Raw genomic sequence first — 25,537 nt, forward strand, 5'->3', positions numbered from 1 at the left:
AATTTAAATCCAAGCATATTTCAATATATAAGTGCATAATCAGAATGCCCAGATCAATTTTTGTTCCTATGTGAAACATTGCAATTACTCTATATTAACTATTTAAGTATTTTACCATCTGTGATCTCACTCCGATGTGAAGTGAAACTTTCAGTTTGGATGTATTTGTATTTTTCTGTGAAATGAAAATAAATCTACACTGAAATACGATGGAAGTTATACTCCTTCTCATGCATGAAGTAATAAAATCCATGAGATAAAGACAAAACTTACTTTTAACTATAATATGATAAATGCTTCAACAATATTTGATCGTTTCTGTAAATGAGATTAAAATGGTTAGAACCAGAGTAATCCATTCCATGTGTACAATCTGAATTTGCTCAAGTGTTACTATAAAATTCACAGATACAAAGAAAGGTGTACACAACAAAATCTAGAGTGGCAAATCAAATTTTGCATTAGAATGTGTTCTAGATTTTACATTTGGACTTTCTCTGCATTGTCTTTGCAGGTTGAACAGAAAACAGAAAATTGCAAGTATGCATGGCATCTTGTATTACATGCACACAGATGATCTGAGCATAAATACATCCTTCTAAAGTTAACTTATGCTCTTGTAACAAATTTCTTAGTAAATGTTAGACCGTTTCCAGCACAGCTCTGGTATCTGCCATCATAAGACAAAAGGCATGATGGTCTAACAAGTCTCACCTTCATGAGGATGGCATAGTATAGATAGTTAATACGCTGTTACCCCCTCAGATACTTTATTTGCCACATGCTTCTGCTATACGGTGCTTATGCAAGTTCAGAACTTGGTGCTTTTTTATAAATATGTGCAGAAAATAAGATAAAACAGAGGCTGTAGGCAGCTGGTTTTAACTTATATCTAAACATGGCATTCAAATGTTAATTGGGTGAATAAATCTTGTTCATTTTACAGACATGAAAATGTCAGCAGAATAAAACTATTTATCACAGGATAATGGTTTCTGACACCTAATAAATGCCAAGATGAAACTACTTATTGAAAGTATATCAAAATATTCTATTGCTGTTTGCCAAAAACAAATATTCAGGAAAAATTGACATGCTTGTTTTCTAAGTGGTTGACACTAATATCTTGGCATAATTCTAACATTACATCTAAAAACCTGATGCAACAATGCTATATAAATGCAGCTCAAGAAAAAATTGTGGGTATGTAGATTACAAAAATGCAGTAAACTTTTGTCTGCAGAATTTTGTTCCTTGGATTTTTTCCACTCTGTCGCTATGAATTGCGTGTATTTACGTGAGATAACTGTTCATGATATTATTTTGGGGTTTTAAATTTATCTTATCCAAGCATTGTTTTACAAAACTGGTTTAACTTAATGCCTTACAATCAGAACGGTAAGTTACTACTCTCAGGTGACAGAGAAGAAAGCTGAACAGGGAATTTAGGATAGTTTTATACGCACCTTCAGTTAGGAGTGCAAAACAGCAATGCTGTTTTGGAGTTATGGGGCCAGAAGGGGCTCAGTCACATTTTGCTGTTATTTTCTCCATCTGCTTCCAGATAATCAGTATTTTCAGATTTACTTTTGCTATTCAGTATTAAAGATACAGCATGCTTAAGAGCTTTGACTGTGTGTGGTTGTTTCCCCCCCCTCACAGATGGAAGACCTTTAACTCTGGATGAAATATGGAAAAGTGTTCATGCGTGCTACAAGACTCGTCTGCTGGAGGGTCCCTGGGACACTATTACACAGCAGGTGAGAAACCACTGGTCCTTTACAAAATTGATGAATGCAATATATGCCTGAATCCTCGATGGCCTTATTCCCCTCCTGGACACAAGTAAAATATATAAAAGTCTAACTGAGGCTGTGCTGAGCCAGTTGCCAACAATAGTTTTAGTCCTGGATTTTGAAGGATATATAGGTGTTCACCATGTAAGTCTTAATGTGACAGTATCTCTCATTTAAAATACTTTTCCAAAGCCAATCCTGAAAACTTGAGGCAATTTCTGAGTAATCATGGATTTGGGTCAATACAAAAGTAGACTATTTATGTAAGTAAAATATATTAGTGTAACATTTCACAGATTGTGTATTAATCAAATTACCAAAATAGACTGTGTAATTTTCAATTTTAAATAGACTTGCAGTCCTTAGGATTGAAGGAGAGAAAATGGATCTCTCAATCAAATAATAAGTTATTGCCGACTAATGTCCTTAAGAATCAGTAGTTAATGAATGCCATGTTTTACAAGAGGAAGCAGATTAGTAAACTGTGATATCACTGCCTTCTTTTAAGGCTATCCAAATCACTTTTATTTAAAATGGTTTTAAAGTCATCAGGTCATTTCAGCAGCCATTCCCAGACTTGTGATGATGGCTGTCTTGGGAATAGTCATACTTGTCCAAGGAAGAGTGAGATATGGTTCAGAGCTGAGTTGGTTGCTCTGGTTTCTTCCCTCGGCTCCAGGCTTCCAGTGCAAGTTTGGACAAAAAATAGAGACTCTCCGGGTGTGAATTTTTTATTATCAGCAAAGATACTAATGTGGTTCTCTCTTCCTCCCTTTTCCTTCCTTAACTTTTTGATTTTAGCTGTTTCCAGGTACACAGGTCTGTTACCACAGCAGCTGGCACAACAGGGATGTAACCTCAACTGGGTTCTATAGGTGTTTCCTTAATCATTCTGAAATTAATTTCTTTAATTTCTTCCTTAATTTCTTTCCTGAAAGAGTGGTTAAACATTGGAACAGGCTGCCCAGGGAAGTGGTTGAGTCACCATCCCTGGAAGTATTTAAAAGACGTGTAGATGAGGTGCTTAGGGACATGGTTTAGTGGGCATGGTGGTGTTGGGTCAACGGTTGGACTTGATGATCTTAGAGGTCTTTTCCAACCTTAATGATTCTATGATTCTATGAATTCAACTAATACAATTTAATTACAGGATGCCTATTCGTAGATGGTACTCAACCATGGGAACACAAGCAGCATTCATGTTTTTGCAGCCACGGACTATTATTTATATTATAATAGCTCCCCAAGAACCTAACAGGCATCAGTTTTCTGATGTTTGCTGTGCTTGTCTGAATTCTAGTTGTGAGTTTACAGATTCTTGTAATACACACTTTTAAATAAACTATTAATTACCTGACTTGTCTACTGCAGAATGAAGATGAGTAAATTAGGTTTTAATAAAATAATATGATATGGTAGCAGATGATTTTCTGCACAAGGAAGTATTGCACTTCAGATTTTTCAGTAGACTTTTATGATTTATAGCTGAAGTTTAAGATTTGTAGCTAAATTGTGACTGTTTCTACATAGAGAGGCAGAGGATTGAATTAACTTTGCCTTCTCTACATCCACCTTCTTGCATTCCTAGTAGACAGAGACCAGTAACCCCTCGGTCAGGTGCTAGGTGTCCTTTAGGGCTGACATCTCTGGTATTTCCCAGCTGAGCTGTTCTAGCTTGTGGATAGTTCATATTCCCACCTGCAAAATGTGCAGGGAAACCTGCTATGTGCACTCCAGAGGTGGTGTGCCTTCTCTACGCTCACATTATACTGAGGCCTGAAGCCATATTCAAGCTCCTCTGTAGAAAGCACAGTCTCTTTCTATTCGTCTGCAAAGCACTGCAAGAACCTACTGCTTTATATAGGTAATAAATCATAATGCAATACTGCTGAAAATAAAGCATAAACAGTATGTTTGGAATGTGTAAAATCGGAGTGGTGGAAGCCAAAAGGAAAACCAGCTCACTCCCACCTAGAGATTATTTTTGCCTCTTAAGGAACAGTAAAGTAAAACTGTCCTGCATCTAATAACTAGGGATATGTACACACAAAGGCTTGCAGAAACAGGTTTTATGGGTGGTAAAAAAACAGGTTTTATGTGTGGAGAGCTGAACCTGTTGTCTCTGTGACACATCTCCAGAGGCGGCTCAGCCAATATGAGTCCAGTGACAAACACAAACTAAGATGTAAGGAAAAATGTTTTGGAGAAATTAGCAAAGCTATACCAGCAGAATACTGTTGAACATAACGTCAAGGTGACTTTCCGTTAAATAAGGAGATTACAAACTAAGTTAAACTGTTTATCCTAGAGTAATATAGACTGTACCTCAGGCTGATATCATAATACTGGAACTGCTGGCAGGTAGGAGAAGCCAGAGAAGTTAAGATCGTCCAGCAATCCCACTACATAATTTTGAATTACTGTACTTTTTTTTTCTATGCCATTTGTATGTATGCTTTCTCCCTGAAGACTGTGTACCTGTGGCTCAAGGCCATTGAATTCCACTGACTTCAGTGAGGTTAGCCTGCTTTGCATCAGTATTGAACTTGGTCCAAAGGCCCCAGCTGCGTTCCTGGGTTGGAAATGTACTTTCCCACATGGCTGCGAGAGAGAGCCTCCGGGAAAGCAGTTTCAAGAGGTCTACAGTTTTAATTTTAGATGAAAGCAGAAGGGCACCAGGCAGTGAGGGTGCATTTGCTTATGGTCATTCAGTCAAGTGATAAGAAGACAAAGGAATGCATGGTTTGTGGAACTGTACATCTCTGGAGCTGAATCAGAGCAGAGGAAAGCACCAGTACAATTAGCAGTGTGAACACTGTCGTATTTTCAGTGCCAGCAGCCACTGGTGCAACAAAGACTTCCCCTTGTAAACTGAGAGATGCATATGCCAGTCCAAATACAAACCAGCAGTAGAAATCAGAGTATTCTCAAAGGAATTATGAAAGATAATAAAAACATACTGTAAGCGCTCTCCTGCAAGCCTCAGATCAAAACAAGAGTTAGGTCTATGAGAAAAAGAGTATTTTTCCCCCTCAAATGAATCAGGGTTCTGAATTGAAATACAGAGTTTTCTCTTCCCTTTCTGCTTTTCTGCTGACCCATTTTGTTATGTGGGTTAGGCTTTGCCTGCAGGGACACAGATCGTATAATGCAAGTCACTGGGCAAGCTCACCAAATCAGGCTTGAACTCTCAGTACACATGAGCAGCAGAGAGAAAAGGTTTAGGATTTTGTTCCAAAACAGATACAAATTTTAAATTCTACAAGCAATCCACCACTGGGAGAAAAATTGAGCTTACTGCTGTCCATGCATAATGTCACTTAACTTTTAAGTAGGGCTGATTTAGTTGGCAGATTAGGAAAAAAAAGTCATACTGCCTTTTCTTCCCAGATCCAGGATCTTACACTTACCATTTGGGATTTATATTCCATGTATTTTATGAAATGTGAGTGCCATGCCTGTACACATTTTTGATAAAACTATATTTTGGCTTATACTCTCTATGGTAAAATGTGTCTGAGATCAGGAACTGAGACATTGTCTAAGAATTTAGCTTTTTTGGCAATTACAATTACATTGCCAAAACCAAATTTTAGGTAAAATTTGAACTTTTTTAGTTACTTTTGATTATTGTGGAAAGTCTTCAAATACTTTTACTGACTAGATTATTTTTATTGCAAAAAGCAGAAGTCAACTAGTTACCTTCTCATAAATAAATTAATATGATAAGGTTGCATAGTATTTTATAATGGTAATTGATAAATGGTGATGATTTAATTGCACTTCCTCTAGTAATATTCTTAAAATGCTCAAATGAAGTTCCTATGATTGGCTTTCTTCTGAGTTAAATCTCCCTGGAGTCTTCAGTCATCCCTTTTCTACATCCAGTGATAACTTGCTTTAGCTGTTTTAAATAATACAAATCAATTATAACACACAGCTGTTTAACAAAACTTCTAAATATTGCTACAGGTCTCTGTGGGTATTTCCTGATGGCTTATAATGACATCAATTTAGCACACCTGGTAAGATCTGTGTGAGCTGGAAGTAGCTTAATTCTGCAATGACGGGAAAATTAAGGAGTATTTATGGATTACTGTTGTATTTCAGAACTGTTGCCAACTGTGATTTTAGCTTCTTTTTACGGAGTCAGAAATGGGATTGCACACATTGTATGCCCGTCTCCTGAATAGTTTACCTGTAACTTTGTGGGTGCTTTTGAGGGTATCCTGTATCAGTTATTTCTCTCTATACATTCTGCAGAAGAGAATGTCTGTTCACCTTTTTGAATTGATGGATGCTAGAAATGTACTCTTTACAAGAAGCTCCCTTCCAAGTCTTCGTAGCCTTTCCTGAACTGCAGACAAACAGAGCTTTCCTCAGTTGTCCCTCAGTTGGACTTTCCCGTTCAGCTTGACTTATGATGGAATCCCAGCCCTGCATCCCTGTTACCACCATGCTGGGTAACCTTTGGGGCTCCTCAGGCTGCCAGCCCTGGTGTTTTTCCTGACTGCGTTGCTTTTTAAAAGTACTTATTAAGCCAGTTATATATCAGCTGTAAGAGCAAATAAGAGATCTAGATGTCTGGAAGAGGGCAGGGGAAGAAAAAGACAGATATGTCAGACTGAGGGAAGTTGCAAGTAGGATGAATGTAAAAATAACACTAAGGCTTCTGGAGAGATTTCAATTAGTAGTGGAAAACAAAACCAAGACACATTCTCCAAAACCTTGGGCAAATGTATCCAGCTAAAAGAAATTTACAGTAAATGGGAAGAAAAGTCTAGACAGAAGAATGATGAAGTAAGTCACCATGGTAATGGATGGCAGCAAGAGAGACACATATTTCTCTCACATGTACTCTGATATTCAGCAGAGAAGTCCAGTACAGTTTTAGGTAAATACATAGTGGCATTGTGTAAAACAGCTCAAACATAATGGTCCTTCTTTGTGCAGCTGAACAGCAGAGCCACCACATTAATACCAGGTATAATATACCAGAGACATAGTTAAGCTGGCAACAGTCCAAAAGTGCCATGGTCAAATGCTAAATGATGAGACAATTTGAAAGGAAAAAACCACAAGAATTGGAAAAAGGTTCAAAAACAAAGAACAGAGAGTAGAGAATAGAAATGAAACAAAGGGGGGAGGAGGGGGGAAATCTTCCAGATTGTAAAGGTGAACATATTTTACCACATGGTAGTGCATGATTTAACAACCAGAAATTTAAAAAACAAGGATAACTAAAGTTTAGTTAAACTGTAAAGGCTACATTTTGCCTTTTATCATTTTGGAAATCTCTCCCAAGATGGATGGGAGATGTGAAGCAGCAGAAAGTGACTATATGGTTATAGCCAGAACTTCTGTCTTCAGACTATGTGGTATTAGGTCCTTGCTGTAGAAGTTGGAAATACAGAGGCCATAAGTACCTGACAATATCAGATTTTCTCCTCTAATTTTTAGAAGCCTGCTTTTCCAAATTATGGCCTGGTAATCATGAAGATTTAAGAGCATAATAACTTCATCAGATACTATATACACACTGCTTTGAAAGTTTTAATGTATGTCTAATGCCCAAAATTTCAAATAATAATTGAACTATGTAAAAATATAAATAAAAAAACTGAACAGAGATGTTCCGTGATGAACAGAGATGTCTTAGTGATCCATGTTTACATTTTTTCCAGCTATAAGATAACATTGTCTGTGAAAAGTTGCTGAGATGAGACTCTCCAAGACTGAAGCCCTTTTTTGTTAGAATGGGTATGGGATAGGCATTGGCAGTGCGTGAATTTTCATCCTGGTGTGGCTAGGTGCGCCAAACCTATTTTGAAGTACCTGCAGTACTTAGTAGTACCTGCAGTACGTAGTGTAGTCTCCACATCCAGTTGAGTCATTGGTTTCTCCAGTGTGAACTGGTACTGGATTGGTGATGTATACAATCACCTATTAGTAGATAAACTGAGACCTATTTATTTCCCAGGCATGTTCTGAAAGTTGTTTTAAAATAGTAGAATATTTACTGGATTGGGAAATGGGTGAAGGCACTAGTAATTTTTCATCCTTTCTTTGCCGTGATGGGTATTTATAAAAATGTATACAAATGAGAACAACTTAAACAATGGAAAGTAAAGCATTCCCGCTTCAGAATACCATGTAGGACAATGGTGAACTGCTCTCCTAGGAAGTTAAGAGATTTACTCTAAATCAAGCAGAAAAAAAATTTGAATCTACATCTCTTGTGTCTCAGGTAAGTTCTCTACTTGCTTGTAAAGTGGGGTATAACTGCTTACTCGTCTTTCTTTTTGATGTGTTTTGTGCAAGACCTGCTTTGGTAGGCATACTGCATGAATGCCTACAGGCTACCTGCATTGCTGCCACAGACATACTCTGGGACTCATGTCAGGGCATAGGCCATAAACTGATCATCTTTTCAAGATGCAGGTGTTTATGCACATGCCCAACAACAGAAATGTGGTTTTTTTTCTCCTGTGGGGTGAGACAACACTCTGAGAAACATGTATTTCTAGGGCTACGATGAAGCTGAGTAATAATTTTACGGATTTTAGATACAAGCCCTTGAATATATGTGCCCAGGTTCCTTTTTGACTCATCACTTGTGCAAGTCCATGTCTTAGTTATTTTTTTCCTGTGTGGAAGCAAACTAGCAAGAGAATTTTAAAAGCTGATGAATGAACCTGATCACAGTCAGTACAAAGTATCACGAAAAATTTTGTTTTAGTTTAACAGTGTGATGTTGTCGTAAAGCCTGACCTTCCCCTGAGGAAACAAAGTCATAAACACAGCCAAGTATATGTGCTAAGGCTTAATCAATACTTAGCGATGATGGAATGTAAAATCAAACATCCAAGGATAGAAATCGAATTGCATTATTACAGGAGGCTCAACAGGTGAAAAACTGCCCAATAAAACAAGAATGAAAGCTTGGTGACCTGAAGGTCCTGCGGAAATAGTCTAAAAAACTAATCTGTGAGTCAGGACTCTGAAGGATTATGGAAGTTGCAGAGCACATGTGTCCATATATCCCTCCTCCTCCCGCCCTTTTTAACCAAAACTGTTTGGACGCAGTTACTTCTATTACCAAACTGTGAGTTAGAGGTGTGTGTGCAGGGCACTCCACCCAGCCACAGGAGTGGACACGTTTCATGTGTGATACCTTGGTTCTGGATTTGCCAACAACAGGTCAGCATTTTTCTTGTTCAGCGCTTTGCTGTCTCTCCAGAAAAAGACATTCAGAGCATTCTCATACCGTCTGTAAATGTGGCAGTTTGTGAGGACAGTGCAAATCTAAGCCTCAGGATTATATGAACTCAGATCTTCTGCCAGTCTGAAATTCTGCTTCCAGAAGGGTGCAAAAACCTTCAGGATTCTTAAGAATGAGAAGTTTCCTGTGGTTGCATTGATTGTTTTATTCTGTCGCTGTATTCTCATAAAACTTCTTTTTCATGAGCCTCTCCTTCATGGCACTGCAGAAAAGATAAACCTAATGGTCTAACTTACAAATAGCGATCTCTGCAAATACACCCTTCTTCAATGTTTATTTCTCCTTTGGTGTGTTCCTGCTGTTCTATAACCTTGAAAAAATACTTAAATATGGGAGATCATTGTTGTCTATGTGGTGGTCTATTAAAAGATCCTTCACAGTGCTTCAGGTGTTAGCTTAAAGGCTCACCTTGTATAACCCTTAAAATAAAAAGCTGTGGACTGTTGATACCAATGCTGGTCAAGTTAGGACTGAAGGTGATTCTGCTTTTTTCCTTCTGCATTGTTCATGCATCTTCCGGTGCAGACTGTTCAACCCTTTTTTGAGTCCTCATCTACAATTAATAAAGCTGTTTCCCTTTACTAATAGCACTTCTACTACAAAAAGGGATGAGTTAGCAACTCTGTCCCACAAAGTACTGATCTTAAGTTTCAGAATAGTAAGTGATAAGGAATTCTCCTGTGTCTGTTTTCTTCTCAACATTTATTTCTCAATTTCATCTGAATGAGGTGTTTTTCTTCTGTCATTTGATACTTAGCAGGTAGTTGTAATATCATCTCTGTTATATGTCCATTCTGTCATCTAAAAAGTAGTCAACCAAACCTAAACTACCCAAATAACAGCAGAGAACTGCACTATTGCTACATTAACCCAGAGTCTGCTCTTTTTTGATATGTAGTTAAGAATCTGGAAGACGTATTCTTTATCGTACTTCAATAATCCTGTCCATTACATCACTTAATTTATAGCAGTATTAACAGAAAAATCAATAAACATTATTTCTAAAATGTCAGGGATGTTAATGATGTGATTTAAAAAAGCAGAAAGATTCAAAACTCTGAACAGACCACATTGATGTAGTGTTGTGGAGGCACATCTTGCTGAGACTGTGGTAGGGAGGATTTAAATCATTATGGCTCAGTCATCTTGAAAAATGTGTGTAGGTAGCTATTCTTAGACATACAAATCTTTCTTGCCATATTGTGGGATTTTGCTAAGTGGGGGAGGCTGTATACAGTATATCTTAACAGAAGGTTGCTAAGATCACTCTTAAATCATTTTGAGTCATATCAACAGTTGCTATGGATCCCCTGCTAATATTTTTGGAAAATTATTAGTACAACTTCCTGAGGAAAGGGGGTCTTACCAGTATAGACTGGAAAGCTGTTTCACAGGGAAAAATCTAAGAATGGGAAAGCTGGGTGGATATTTATTTCCAGCTAAAATTTTCTGTGATGTATTGAACGTCTGTGGTTTAAACCAAGCCAGTAGTATTGTACAAGCTAGCAAGTAGGTTTTATTTTAAAACTAGGCATTAATTAATAATGTATAGCTGCCCTACAGTTTAATCATGCTTTTCCCAATAAGACTTTATGGACATAAACCTAGTCCGACTAATTTCGTAGGAGGAAAAGACCAAAGAGTGGACTAAAACTAAATGATGTAGAATAAATAGAGGTTTAATGGATAATGTACATTATCCATAATTATCCATAATGTAAATTATGGATACATAAATAATATGTATATAAAATACATAAAAGCAATAGGAGGATCCTTGCCAATTTCTGGGGCACAATTCAGAGTAGACTTTCAAGTCCTGGTACTTGATCAGTTATTCTGAAATGAAGATTCAGTAATATTTTCCACACATATGTAATTAATTGAATGAATTACAATGTAATAGTATTGATTCTCTTGATCCTTTTCTACTTCTGTAGAAAAACTGTTTCAGTGCTACACATTGCATTTACAGATAATTTATCTAGCAGTGTCTTTCCTTCCACAGAGCTTCCCAAGCAGAGATTTTGTGGAGGAAGTTGTAATAGCATGTTCCCTCCCTGGTCTGGCATTTCTCCTTCTAGGCTGAGGTGGGTTGCTCTTCTGTCTTCCCCCTGCCATGACCTCTAACAATTCACTACTGGAATGAAGCTGGTTACTGAACATTCCCCCTTATTAAATGTTTTTGTGAAAAAGTCTAAAATACACAACAACATTGATTGCACAATATGAAAGAAGTGGATATCATATATGACATGTTCAGCTCCATTTGAGAGGCAACTGGTATGGTCACAAGGTGTTGAAAACTTTGTAACAATTTCCCTTTTTGTTTTCTGCAGCAAGGGCTTTTGGTCAAGCCCTTTGGCAGATGATTTTTTTTTTTTTTTTAATAAAAAAAGCATTATAAATGCCATTTAAATGGAAGTTAGGTATCCATGTTAACAGAAAGCAGTTTATTCCTAAGCACCTGTGCTCTCAAGTTGTGGAAACAGATGGTATCAGCAGTTCAAAAGCATTTAGACAAATTCATGAGACCACTTGTCCATAAATGGATGCAAAAGTACCGGGCAGGAATGTGTCCTCCATCACCCTTAATACGGTAGACATGCTGGAGTAGTGGAAGGGGAGTGAACCACAGAAAGAGGCCAGACTTGTGTTCTCCCAAAATAGCCGTTCCAGCTGGCGCTGTTGGAGACAGAACGCATTGGTAGATGGACCATGGGTCCAATCCAGTCAGGCACTTCTTACATTTTTAAGGCAGTCTGGGGGTTCAAAAAAGAAAGTGAACTCATACAAGGAGATTAATTTACTCCATACAGTCAGACTTGTATGTGAAGGTGTATACAATCTCCCAGGCTCACAAAATCAGCTGGCAGCCCTTGAAGTTGAAAGTCAACCTGAGTCCCTTTTTGGCTTCTCTTTTTGTATATTGTATTTCTGACTGCATAGCAGCCTGATTCAAGAATAAGGAGAGAGACCACCCAAAATCCCCCTGCAGACTGGGAGCTATGGTCCCTATAGAAATGGGGGGTTCAAGCTTCCATAAGCTGTAGCTTTTCTGGGCTCTTGGAAGAGAGCTTGGCATTTCAGTCCTGTGTTGACCAAGGCACTGATGTGATCAAAGTCTTTTCTAACCTCTGATACCAGTTTCATCAAAGCATTTAGCTGCAGTCCTGAGACGGGCACTTTAGCCTTGCAGGAGACAGTTTCAGTGTCCTTTTGGCGTTTTCTGTTGCCCACCTTTGTCGTGCCAGCATTCACTGTTCCGGTGGTTGCTAATCCCTGTTCAAATCTCTGACTCTACCACGCTGCATATAGAGATCCATAAGTACCTTGAGCAAACTTGTGACAGAACTGGCTTTTAGGTAGTGCAAAGTTTGTAGCGTTATATTGAGTCTATCATTAGGAGAATTACCATGAATATTGACAGTCCCACTGTGTCTGTGCAAGAACATTGGATATTCAGTTTCAGTAGTGATTCAGAGTACTTGGTCTGACAAATGTTATTTCAAATGATAGGTAATAAAAGATGCTTTGGCTGGAGGAGGGGAGCACAGACATCTGCCACTGTAGGGAGAGATGAGGAACAAAGAAAGTCTTCCCTTGGCCTAAACTCAAAATGAGGGTTGAGTCACACTTCTATGGACATGTCATTGCCTCCTTATATTTGATATAGTTAAATTAGTGTTCTGCTGCTCTGCTGCAGCAGAAATTTTCTTTCCATTCATTACCTTGTGGTAATTGTCTGTCTTCTGACTCTTATAGCTATCAGTAATACTACCTTCTTGATAAACTGTAAAGAGGAGGTAGGAATATTTGCCATCCCATTTGCTGGTTACAATATTTCAGACTCAAAAGTCTTATGAAATCTCTCTTCCCAGTACCTTTTTGTCCAGGAATTCCTGGGATTATAAAATTAACCCTTTCGGGGCACATTTGTCAAATGCCAGTATGGACTTTTTTTCTTAATTTACCATTTTTTAATCAGGGTAGGAAATCTGTCTCCAGTATCTTTTCCATACTTCCACAGCTTGTTGTATCTTTCAGTTTTGCACCTTAGATGAATCTCTTAACTTAAGAACAGATTTTAAATAGTAATTAATTAAGACTATATGCTACATAACTAAAATGGTGACAACTGAATTAATCTTATTTTGGCAAGCATGGAAGAAGAATCATCTGTTTATTTTCTTAGGAAAATGGCTGAGATGCCATTTCTTGACAATATAACTATGGTCCTGCCAATTGTAACTATAAAGTTTTCTTAAAGAATCCTAAATGCAAGTTACATGCCTGTGAGAAGTTTAAGCTTTAAAAACATAGTTTTGTCTCAGCGTCACCTAGTGCTTTGATTCCTTTTGTTCTTAAAATTAATAATTCAAACTTTATTCTATATATACAGACATATAAACATATAAACATATAAATATATAAATATATAAATATCAGCAGTGTTGGCTGTTCTTGATTAATATTGTGCTTGTCCTGTGTTACCTCTTAGGTGTGCCTTTCAGGGATATTGTGTTAGCTGTTCAATAACTTTTCAAAAAGTAATAAAATTATAAATTGTAAAAAAGGATAATGGCCCCTTCAAAACTGTAAATATTCTAGAATTCGGCAGATAAACTGATTTGGGGGATGAAATATGAAATAGGTCTTGGTCATGTAGTTACTGTATTTTGTATTCTGTAGTATCAAGTATTACAATAATAAGTTAGCTCTGCATGAAAAGAGCATATGCACATCAAATCTTACGGCAGTCTTCTCTGTTGTTATCATTGTCCTAGTTATAGAAATCACTATATGGAGAATATATTTATCTTTTGAATACACTTAAAATAAGAAGGGCCTAAAGTTGTAAAGTAAAGTAAAACTTCTGATTTAAAGCCATTTCCATCTGCGACCCTTGAAAACACTTTACTTCTGGCAAACCAGCTTTGTCTCTGACTTTCTAACTTGCACTGTGCGTTGTACAAGAGCAGTAAAGCTGTCTTCAAAGATTGTGGATAGAGGTATTGTTGCTGTTTTGGATGCACCCTGATAGTTCTGATAGCTTTAAAAATGGAAAAGCAAGATTGATGTTTTTGTGGCATCGAACTGTAGACATATTCAGCTGTCACATTCAGCAGAAGCTGCAGCTGTCAACATAAGTAGCAATGAGTTAGCAGTATAGAAGTGATGTGCACATGGAGCACGGTGGTCAGAGCTCTGTCCAAAGGAAAAGACAGTTTTATTGCAAGCTGTAGTCAAGAGGCAGCATTCAGGCTGTGATCAGCCAGGCTTAATGACATTAGCAGGGTTTTAAGACGTCCTTTACGAAAAGAGCAGTTTGTACCATGAAGTGTTTGTTTCTTCAGAACCTGCATTTCCACCTTCGTGGCCATGATGGCTTTGAAACAGCAGGTACAAAGTGGTAGGTGTGGTTCATCTTATGGAAATTTTGGCTGTGTTAAGTGCCCTCTTATGCTTGTGTTGTAGGATCTGCTGAAGCAACTCCATTTTCCTTAGAAAAACTTAGCCGTTTGATTAATTGCCTCTTCAGCTTGGACTTCATATTTGGTGAACGAAGAATAGGATGCAGCTTAGTTGGCTGTGTGGGGTTAGTAGTAGTAAAAGTATTAATAAAACCGTGTCACTAAAGTTAGTTGGTATGTCTTTCGAAATACACAGGGAGCAGGTACATTAAATCATAAGGGCAATTGCAACTGCTCATCTGCAAAGAACTTGAGCATAAATCAAAATCCCTTTGCAGCCTTTTCCTCCAAAAAGGCATTCAGTAATGACAGAAATTTGCTTTTTTGGTCTAGTTTGCACTTCTTTGTCTCATCAGGGTCCCTTCAAGTTTTCCCTTGCTCACTACCGTTGCAGATTTATTTTGATTGTTTAAGAAAATGCAGAACAGCGGTAGTTGCACTTTCATAGTCATTCTTCAGCACCTGCTACAGACAGGAGTGGGTTGTTTCATCTTCAACAGGCTTAGCAGTGGGAGTGCTTCTCTGGGTTTTATGGCAAAGTTATAGAAACTTTCCTCGGTTATATCAGTAGGATGACTTGGCTTCTGCTTGTAAACTGAAATCAAGGCGACTATAAATATGTCACCTGTCCCAGGCAATAAACTGTATCCAATGCCCACTAGAATAAATGGCTTTTTTTGGAGTCGATGGCTATTACAGCAAGCACATTTCTTTCAACAGCCATTTTGCCCTCTCTGAAATTTTTTTTAATTATGATTTCTCTGTAACCAATACCAATCCTATTACTAAAACATGATTTTTATGAAATGGCTGCATTAATAGAAATGTTGTGACCTATGTCAGTAGGATGGAGAAGCCCTACACAATCAGTATCCTAACAACAGCTTTATTACTATGATCTATACCTTCTATGAGGATGATAAAAGTTCCCAGTTCCTTAACATTGCGTCTGCAGCATAGTGATTCCATAGTAATAGAATTTCTGTTGCAGTAATTCCATTATAAGGGGAAAATCTTCTGTGAGGAGAAGGGGAGAGAGAGAAGTTTGGAACATTTTTCTTGTGACAGCTGTTGTTGTCCTGTTGCCTTTGCAAGCACCGTTACTGGTCCTTGTAAACACAACGTGCATATACTCATCTGGCTTTAGTGCTCAGGCTTAAAGTCTCCCTAGCCCTCATTCATAAAAATGTTACTCACTTTTTATACCTGAACGTGAGCACGTCTAATTTAATGATAAAGTAATCCCTTTAACCTCAAGTTCAAGGCGGTTTAAGTTCCACATGTGCACAGTTACTGTTCTGGTTGTGGGATACACAGTCCATCTGAAGAGCAAAATTTTATTGCTTTCTTTCTGAATGAGTAGAGTTAGATTTTATTAACATGGAAGTTATTATTCATGTATATAAAAATAAGGAATGAAAAAGAAGGTAGACTGAATTCAAGACCATGAAATACTTGCAGTATCATAATCTTGTGTGAAGGATTTTTACTTAAAAACAGGCATTTGTTTCAGTAAGTGTGGTCAAAAATTGGTGAAAAGGGAAGAGCATGCAACTTCCTTATTCATTGCATCACTGTTTCCATTTCCCTAAATGGAAGAGATTATGGGGGACATGTTTTATTAATCCTGTCTTCTTTTTCTGACCTGATGACTGGGATTGTGAACACTGCTGGGAAAATATCTGAAAAGAATTGGTCCTGGCTGTGGTGTTTGGTGGTAGCATCCTGCATGAAAGTTTTGACACCCCTCCATGAAAATCTATTTTTGCAAAGCAACTTCATGCAAAAGCATGGATTGGGGAAGAGGCAGTTTCAGGCAAAAATCCCTTGCACGATCATAAATGGAGAGACCATAAATGTTATGATGGATGCTCGAAGGCAGTTTAATGTAGCACTGGAGAAAATAGAAGCCGTTACTACTGGAAGAGTTCCAGTTATGACAGAGAAAATAAGTAGTGCTTTTACAAGAGGTGTACTGACAACAAAATACCTGCTGGCTGGGGAAGAGAAGAGCAGAGCACAGTACAGATACCTACAGGCAATTAGCCGTTACCTGAAGTAATGTTTATTTTTAATTTAAATCTGACATGGATAGTATTTCCTACATGCTCTGCTTGATAAAATGACATAATCCCATCTGACGCAAGTTTTAGACTTAATTGTACTTGTACTAGGAACTACCCAGTCTTTGCCACTGTTCAGATTCATGTCTTAACATTTCACTGTGCTATAGGCACTGCACAGGAGTTAGTTTTTTACATCTTGACTCTTGATGACCCTGTGAGGGACAGTCCAGTTTCTTTAGGAAATGATGACAGGACAGGTGAAGGACAGTTGATCAAGCCTTTGCATCCCTGATGGACTTTAGGGGAAGAGGCCTTCTTACACCACACAGAAAAAGCTGCTGCTGAACTGAAATGTTTTTCAGTCCTCAGGGAGCCTGTAGCATTCATTTTTTGTTGTTGTTGCTGAGGGCTCAGGCACGCTATCTGACATAAACCTCAGTGAAGGAGGTTTAAGCTCACCAGTTTAACCTCACAACCGAGGCAGCTCAGCACCTGTGCACGGATGGTTATAGTTGCACAGCTAACGAATAGTAAGCTGTTTTGCTACCAGCGGTCAGTCACATTCAATCTTGTGTAGCATTCCTAAATAAAACTACATTCATTTTCAAAATACCCAATCAAACATTTCACATCTTTCATCCATCTCTTGCATTGTTTTGTATGGGAAGAGTTGAGGTAACAGCTACAGAAATGGGTACAGAACATCCTTACAAATTTTTCTTGAAGTTACCTAGTAAAGAGGTCTTTCTACAGGAAATAAATGAAGCAACATTTTGAGCTTTCAGGTTCACTGGAGCTAGTTGTGGCCTGTAAAAATTTTATTTCCCATGAAAGTTGGGTTAGACTCAGAGGGATATGCAGATGTATGGTGGACTCCAGTGTGGAGTGCTGAACAGGCAGTGTTACGAATCAGCCTCAAAGATAGATACAAGATCATAGATAGATACAAGAAAATAATGCTGTTGATTTCAAATAAACTGTGTGTCAGTGTATCACTGTCCAGAAGAGTTGTGGGCAACCCGCAAATGGGTTCTTGCTGTACAATTCCAGCGAGCAATTGTGAGAATTGACTTGAAACTCTCACACATTGCTCTCTAAAATGCATCGCTACATGACTGATTGGAAAAAGATTAATTGTAAACTAAAAATGGGAAGACTCTTTTATACTACTTAAATTTTTTTTTTCCCCCATGAAGTCCCAATAGGACTTTATATTCTTCATGTAACTGGCTCATGGATCAGGCTAGCTGAAGGCTATTATTGCTGCCCTAATATTTTGCTCAGGATACATTTCACTGCACGTGGAATATCATCATTCCACCAGATGACTGCAGCAGGTAGTAAATATGCTTATGAAGCTGATGCAGCACAAACTTCAATTCATTCTCACGCTTTTGACTGATAGTGTTTGAGAAGGACTTGGGATTCATTGTGCTGCAGATGCACGACCCTCTCTCAGGGCATGCCAAGAGCAGCTGAAGTGTGAGTTTCTTGCTTTTCCTGACTTCAGAGCTGACCTACAGGGACTGCCCCCTACGGTGACAAGATAAACCACCATCTTCAGTTCTGGATTCATCTGCAGTGACTACCAGCAAGGGCACTAATTAATGGCACTTTGACTGTGTGAAGCCTGACAATTGCATATACAGCCGTTGTACAGTAATGAGTTCTAGCTACCACCAGCCCAGGCCAAATCTGAACTGGTGACCTGGCAATGAAAAGGCTCTGTAGCCCATTACCAATTCTGAAATCATTCAGGGCTTTGATAACTCTTGCATTTTTATTGGCAGCTGTCCGGTACTTCCTCCTCAGAGCTGCTGTGTCAGTGACTTAACCCTGAGTGTACATCAAAGCCTCATGGGGATGCCATTATGTACAGGATTTGACTGAATCAGATCTGATGCTCTAAGAGTGTTTTCCCTGATGCTGAACAGCTCTTCCTCCCTGCCTCAGCCTTTTTAGAGCCTCCTGCTTAATGGGTCTTGGCTCATGATTTCTTTTAATCTCTTGCGCTTTTGTGTTTTTCCTATCAGTGTGTAACATATTCCTAACTTTCAGGTTTTGAATAAACAGCATGGCATTCTTGCAGTTTCATGCCTTTTGTTTAGAGTAAGAAAGATAAACACAGCAAGCTTATTGAAAAATTCCAATTCCGGGCACAGCTGTTTTGCATGACATCATGCCTGTGGACTTCCAGTGCTGAAGGATCTGTGTAATAATGAACTTCAGTTTCCTGGATTAGAGGTAAACAAATAAGGGACAGTGCTCAGGTTTCAAAATACGCTCCTAAATGGAAACCAAAGCAACTCTTACTGAATGTGCAGACATGCAGCGTTAGTGCACATGCCATTTTCAGAGCCCAGCCGAGGAGCAGCCTGAATTTAACTAAATCACTGGGTCATTTAATTGTTGCCATTCAAAATTCTGTGGATTATAGTGAGATTTACACCACCCTGGCACACCTGTTACTTCAGGAAGTGTATGAAACAACCCTTGATAATTTGAAGAACAAGGAGACAAGCTAGGAAGAGGGTTTGACTAACCAAGACCAAGTGTCCTCTGAGCCTTCATATCAACCCAGAAGCTGATGGCTGAGTCCTCTAGCAAAAACTTCTCCCTTTACATCTGCTGGATCTGGAGGGGAAGAAAAAGCCTTTCCACCCATTTAAGAAGAATGAAGGAGAGATTGCAGGGAATTTGGTGTGAACAAATTTCACCTCTATCCCATGCTCATGAGTCACAGATTGCTGCCAAAGATGGTGAGACCGAGGATGTTACCCTTTTGAAAAACTGAGTGGCAATGCATTCTGCTTTTTCATACGGACATCTAATTGTTAGAGTTTGGAAATTTTTTCAGTGTCACTCTGTCATGTTGTGAGAAGAGGAAGGACTAAAAGAAAGATGTAGAATATAAAGTTAATAAGCTATTTCAAAAAATCAAGTCTGGCCTCCATTTGTCACTAACTGGTGGTTTGCTGAAGCAAGAAGTTCAGGATAGAATCGAATACCAGGTGACAGGATGGTTGGGAATGACTTCAGGCTGAATATTCAGCTTTGGGAATTATCTTTATGTCTTGTTCAGAGTGCTAAGTCACTTAAAGCCCAGATTATCTTCTCTGTTCTTTGTGGGAGTGTGTGCTACCTCTTTATGCTCTTCCTTTGTGTAAGGGAGTTGGCTGAAATTGCTGCTTAATCTACTTTTTTTTTCTTTGCTTAACAGTTTTGTAAATATTGTTAACTCTTTTTTTGCTGTCTTTGAGGAATACCATTGGCACAATCTATGTATTTTCCAGAATTATTTGGAGACCTAAGATGATTTGAGCTAGCAGATAATTAGAAAGGATTTTTAATTCAAACTACCAGTTTTTCTCAATGGAAAACAGCATCAGTTCACTTTTACCAACAGCAGATAGCATTCTTGCGCAAGTTATCTGTTTGCAATGTAAAACAAAGCTTTCTGAACATTATTTTTTGTATGTTCTGAAGCTTCTGGAAGTTTTTTAATGTTGTCTGAGACACAAAATGATTGATCCTCATGAGTACATTTTCAACATAAGAACCAAGTGTGCTTCAGCTGTAAGAGACCCTGTTTAATAATATAGAACATGTCCTGTTTGCTGAACATGACAGGCCAGGATTTGTTTTTTGTTTCTAGGCAAGGGGTTGGAGAAGGAGTTTTTACTGCATAGCGGAAGACTTACTCTGTAAGCACCTTCTCTTCAGTGCAGGCGGTTTACTACATGCTGAGATAAAATGCCATCACAGAACTAGGGGAGTCTGGGTACAACTGTACCAGCTTGGACAAGGGAAATCTGTGTCGGAGCATGAATTTGGTATTTCTTCTTCTTTGCCATCGAAAACCACAGCCAACACAAGAAGCACATCTAAGGAAAAGGGTCTCTACCAAGGATAAAACACCCGTCACATTAATCCTTATAGTCAGTCTCTGCTGTGGCTCTGGTGAGTGGCATAGCGCAGTGGACCAGGCTCACACAGCTGAATGGGGAACGCCGTGCAGAGGTGGTGATCCTGCTGTTTTCTCTGTCATGGTCCATGCACGCTTCTCCCCACCCCACTGCCTTGGGTTGTGTGCTCCTCAGCTCCGGCGGAGTCCTGGGCTTAGCGACATCTAAGCACAGTCTGTGCTCGGCTGTAAACAGGCTATCGTGGCATTTCATATGTGACATCTTTCTTGTCTGGAATCCCCTTCTAGCCATTCCCTGCTGTGCTGTTACAACTCTTATTGCACGTGGGGATGAGGTAGGGTTTGTTTATTTTGGTGCAGAAGTAGTAGCAGTGACCTCAGCAGCATTAAAGGAAAATCACTTCCCTAGGGCATGGTGTGTGAGACAGTCAGATATGCTGATCTCGTGGTATCACCCATGTAAGAGCTGATGAGATCACTGTTATGGCTTTGCGCTGAGTGCAAGCTTGGTTAAATCAGAACACGTACTCTGTTCGAGTGCCGGCTGGAGGTGAAAGTGAAAGCTTTATGGAGTGTTGGATTGAGTTTTTGGCAGCACCGTGTGCAGTGTGAAGGTGTAGAGGAACAGGCAGTGTCTTACCATGTTGTAGGGAGTGTGTCTGACTGCAAACTTAACTGTCACTAAATTATTTTCTTTCTTTCCTCAGAACAGTTTTGACCGGGCTTCTTGAAGAGCAACCGTTTTAGGATATTTTTCTGTAGAATAGCCTAAAATGAGGCTATGCCACCTAGTGGAAGTTAAAGCCACCTTGAAGGCCCTTCCTTTTTCTTTCTTGGTCCCCCTCACAGGCTCCAAATCAAACTGTGTTTACTTCCCAGCACCAGTTTGAGAAGATACAAGGATAAGGGGTCAAGTTTCTTAAAGAGCTTTTCCATGGAGCACATTTGTTTTCTGTATTACATTTGATCACATACTTGTTCACACGGTAGCTTTGCCTACTTGCGTTAGGGTACTGCTGATACAGTAACTTGAGTTACTTTTGAAAACCATTACATTTTTACTAAAGTGGTGGCGTAGCCTCATTGGTGATCCTATTTCCCTTTTAAGATAGGAGAGTATGGTCTCAGATATTAATTTGTCAGTGACTATCAGTAGAAGAGCAATGTGGGTTAGATTCTGAAATGAGAAAAGTTTCATCAAGGATTAATTAGCCCCTGCTTTGTCTTTTCCAAATGCAAATGGTGTCTTTTCTGTTTTCTTCTTGCATAATAAAACAACTGATATTCCCTCTTAGGAGCACCCCTTACTTGGGCAGCCATTTTTTGTTCTGCACCCCTGCCGGACTAATGAATTCATGTCTTCTGTACTGACCAGTTCACAGAAACAGAACAGGTGAGAGACAGTACTGTGCCTTGCAAGGCTTTATGCAATGCAGATAAAGTAAATCAGCTGGGAAGTGGAAATGGTCAAAACAACATCCTTTGTCCAAATAGAGTAAGATTCTGATTGTCACCTAAGGGCTGAAAGTTAGAATACATTTGATATAGATAAAGTGAAAGAATAACCCCATCTGAAGTTATTTTATGACTGTCAAGTGTGCCTGCAATTCAGAAGAGGTTGGGATAATATGTTTATGGTGCTTTTTTGTTGTTTTTTTTTTCCCCTAGACACATAAATTACATTGTATTGTGGCTCAGTACTGTAGGCCCAGTTGTGGGTCTAAATCTGCCCCTGAGTTATGCAAATCTAGCACCTAAGCAGAATACAAATGCTGATTCAGTTGAAAGGTAAGAGAAAATGAAATAACTTTTTTTCTCTCCCATCCTCCTATGAAATAAAAAAGATCAGATGGGTAACTGGCAAAAACATTATATCTCCTCCTTTGGAGCTCTTGGTTCAGTTTGTTTAAGACCCACCTTTCAATATTTTGCTTACATGGCTGCCTTATTGCCTTACTTTGCAATGAAAGTTTGTGCTGAGAGAGATGTGCTTTGCACATTGTTGATACCCTTCATGACTGTCAGAAGGTCCCTGATGTCCTGGGGTCTTTCTCAGGTGTGTAAAAGCATTTTATGGTGGTCCCTCCAGTACATGGTTGGTGGTGTGATCTAGCGTAACTCTGCTACAATGATTTGAATTTAATCTCTTCTCTTTTTTTCTGTTTGATGTCTCCACTTCAGACCTCTGAGCTGAAGGACAGCTGATGGTTAGCTGTAGTAAAGCTATTGCAGACTGCCCTAGGGATGAAATCAAAGGAATCCTTCCTGACTGGTAAGCAATGCAATGTGGAAAGATGACTGCTCATGGCTCTTTCTCTGGCAAGAACTTGCCTGGTTACAGTGGAAGACCTAAGAGTTGGCTGCAGTTGTGACAACTCTCAAGCACCACTAAGACCTGAACTCCCTCGTGATTGCATTGATCCTTTGAAGTCAGTTATTTCCTACCTCTGTTTTGCTGTGGTTATGGCCTTAGTAACACTGCATGCAAATGCACAAGCCTATGGTTCCTTGATACAGAGTTGAGATGCTGGGTTTGGATCTACTAAATTTACCTACTAAAAATCATGTCTCTAGAAAATCTGCACCATCTGTGAGGATATGTACAGCAAAATACTTGTAGGATGTGGTTTAAGCTTGTGGCAATCAGTGTATGGGCTGAGACTACTTCACCTAGGGACCACCTTCTCTGCCACAGCCTGATGCATGGACCATCCTTGTGTTCCACACCACACACAGAATATCCTAATCTGAGGACTGAATAGTACTTTGCTGAGAATATTTTGTGTACGTCATGCTTCAGGGAACAGACAGGATCAGGACTGTAAACAAACAGAGTACTTACAGTCTACATCTGACTAAGCATGTACAGTTCTAGAGTTCAAGGTCCCTCAGGCTATCATAGAAGAACATCTGGCTTTTCTGTGCTTCACTGCCTCCAAAGGAAGCTTTGCCATACCCTGTGGGAGTTACTGTTGTAGTCAATTAGTATTTCTCATTGTACTAGTGGTTGTTCACAGGTTTGGTCCCTATCCTGCAGTCTTTATGCAAGCCTCCCCTGACAGCTGTTGAATTTTGAGCAAGTAGGAATTGCATAGTAGTGCAATCAGTGAAAAACAGATTAGAAGTAACTTCCATACAAGTCATCTTGGATTCTCTCCCAATCACATTTTATTTGCAGTATAAACCAGATCACAAGTCCTGAGCAGTTGAGATGGAATTACAGATTTTACTTTATATGTTCAGCAATATGTCACTTGCATCCAGAGTCCAACGTATGCTGCATCAGAGTTGGAAATGTGAAATGCATCGGGTTTCATATTCTGGTTTTCAGATATTTTGATTGGTTGCATATTTTTCACTTACATCATATGCTACTGGTGGATTGAAATACAGTGCAGTCTTTAAAATTCCATTGGTGCAGAATTCTTTGCCAGCCATTTGGAATTAATAATGAAAACACATAATTTATCCCATTCTGGATCATAACAACCTGAAAAGCCATTTTTCCATGTAAGATTTATAAAATACAGCTTTCTGTTCATGTACCATGACAGTAGCTACATTGTCTTTTTTAACACTTTTGGGTAACATATGCTTGATAATTGCATCCATAGCCCATTTTCAAATTTAAGGGAGACTTACACAGGAGGAAAAACAAAAAAACAGATAACAGCAGTTTTAAGATCTGTTAAATGTTCATCCCTGCTCTGTGATCTTCATTTGTGATACACTGCAACAGAGGAGTAAAAGCAATATCGGCCATCCTCAGCTGCCCTGCATTGCTAAGCAGCTCTCTGTCAGCTTCTCCTGCCTCTATCCAGCATATTGGCACACTCACACTGTGCTGGCTAGCCCTTGCGACCTTTATTCCCAGTATAACTTAGAACTGGCCTCAGGTAGCTTTATTTAAACCAAGGTCTGAATTAGCTCCTGATGACCTTAGGATCAGAGAAGTGGAAAGGATTGATGGAGTTGTTCCCTATAAACCACAAGCACTGAATGCTGCATCAGCATATCTCAGGATTAGTTATGCTTCTTTTCTCAAAGCGTCACAGATGTTACCTGGTACTGCACTGAGGGTTGAATATACAGAAGAAATTCCACTTCTAAACAATAGAAATAGTAAACACAATCTTGAATACAGAATAGCTTTGGAATAACTTATAGCTGAAATGCTGGTTTTAGTGTTCTCATATACTGGGCAAGAGCTGTTCCTTGATAAAGGAGAAGAAAAGAGCCTGGAACAACTTTGAGTATTATTTTCAGTACTAGTTGTTAGACCTTGAGAAGATTCAACTGCTAAGATGCTGCCATGCAAAATTTATAAGCATAGTTTCATAGGCATTTCTTGGAGACCAGCTCTCCCTGTTTCTGTCCTGGAAGCAGAAACTTCAGTGCAACAGTATTATTCATAATAGGATTTGGGCAGTTGGGTTTCTTCACTGTAGGCAAGTCTGTGAAGTGTCATTGCTCTACTCAGAATGTCAGCACCTCATCTGTGTGACACTGTACGTCAGACAGCGTAACTTACAGATTGTAATTACAGACAAAAGAAAAATATGAAATAAGTCTGGGAGAATATACTCCAGTCACTTTCTCCACTCCATCAGCCTTCCATTGCACCTTAATCTTCTCTTCTTTTTTTCAAGAATTACAAGAAAAGTGGAATTTGTATGTAAATAAGAAATAAATACTTCTCTTTTACATGGAGGAATTCTCAACGCCCATTTCTTTCTACCTTAATTTATCATTTGTAAACAAAATTGAGTATTACTTGGACAGGACATTGCACATTGTACTAGACTTAAGATTTCCTCTGTCAGGGTCATCCCTAGGCACTTGTCTAATGGATGGCTGCACACAGCGGGATACTTCTTTGTCAATGTCCTGACAGTCACGCTCTAACTCCTAGACGTCCTCTCCCAGCAATCACTTTACCTTCTAGATATCTTATGACCATACATTCACTTGGCTGGACACTCAAATTGTTCCCA

The 25,537-nt window shown here is 38.9% G+C and overlaps 1 protein-coding gene across 1 annotated transcript in view; it reads left to right on the plus strand.

Moving 5' to 3' along the window:
* Positions 1-22,809, plus strand: part of ATG10 (autophagy related 10) — an 81,393-nt gene extending 58,584 nt beyond the window's left edge. The window contains exons 4-7 of the mRNA XM_009331775.1: positions 1,663-1,760; positions 21,839-21,936; positions 22,212-22,331; positions 22,725-22,809. Coding sequence (XP_009330050.1) covers positions 1,663-1,760; positions 21,839-21,936; positions 22,212-22,331; positions 22,725-22,737 — 329 coding nt within the window. The 3' untranslated portion in view covers positions 22,738-22,809. The remainder of the gene's footprint in view (positions 1-1,662; positions 1,761-21,838; positions 21,937-22,211; positions 22,332-22,724) is intronic.
* Positions 22,810-25,537: the final 2,728 nt, after the last annotated feature.

The sequence above is a fragment of the Pygoscelis adeliae genome, unplaced genomic scaffold (assembly GCF_000699105.1).
Source record: "Pygoscelis adeliae isolate BGI_AS28 unplaced genomic scaffold, ASM69910v1 Scaffold19, whole genome shotgun sequence".
Taxonomy (NCBI): Eukaryota; Metazoa; Chordata; class Aves; order Sphenisciformes; family Spheniscidae; genus Pygoscelis; species Pygoscelis adeliae.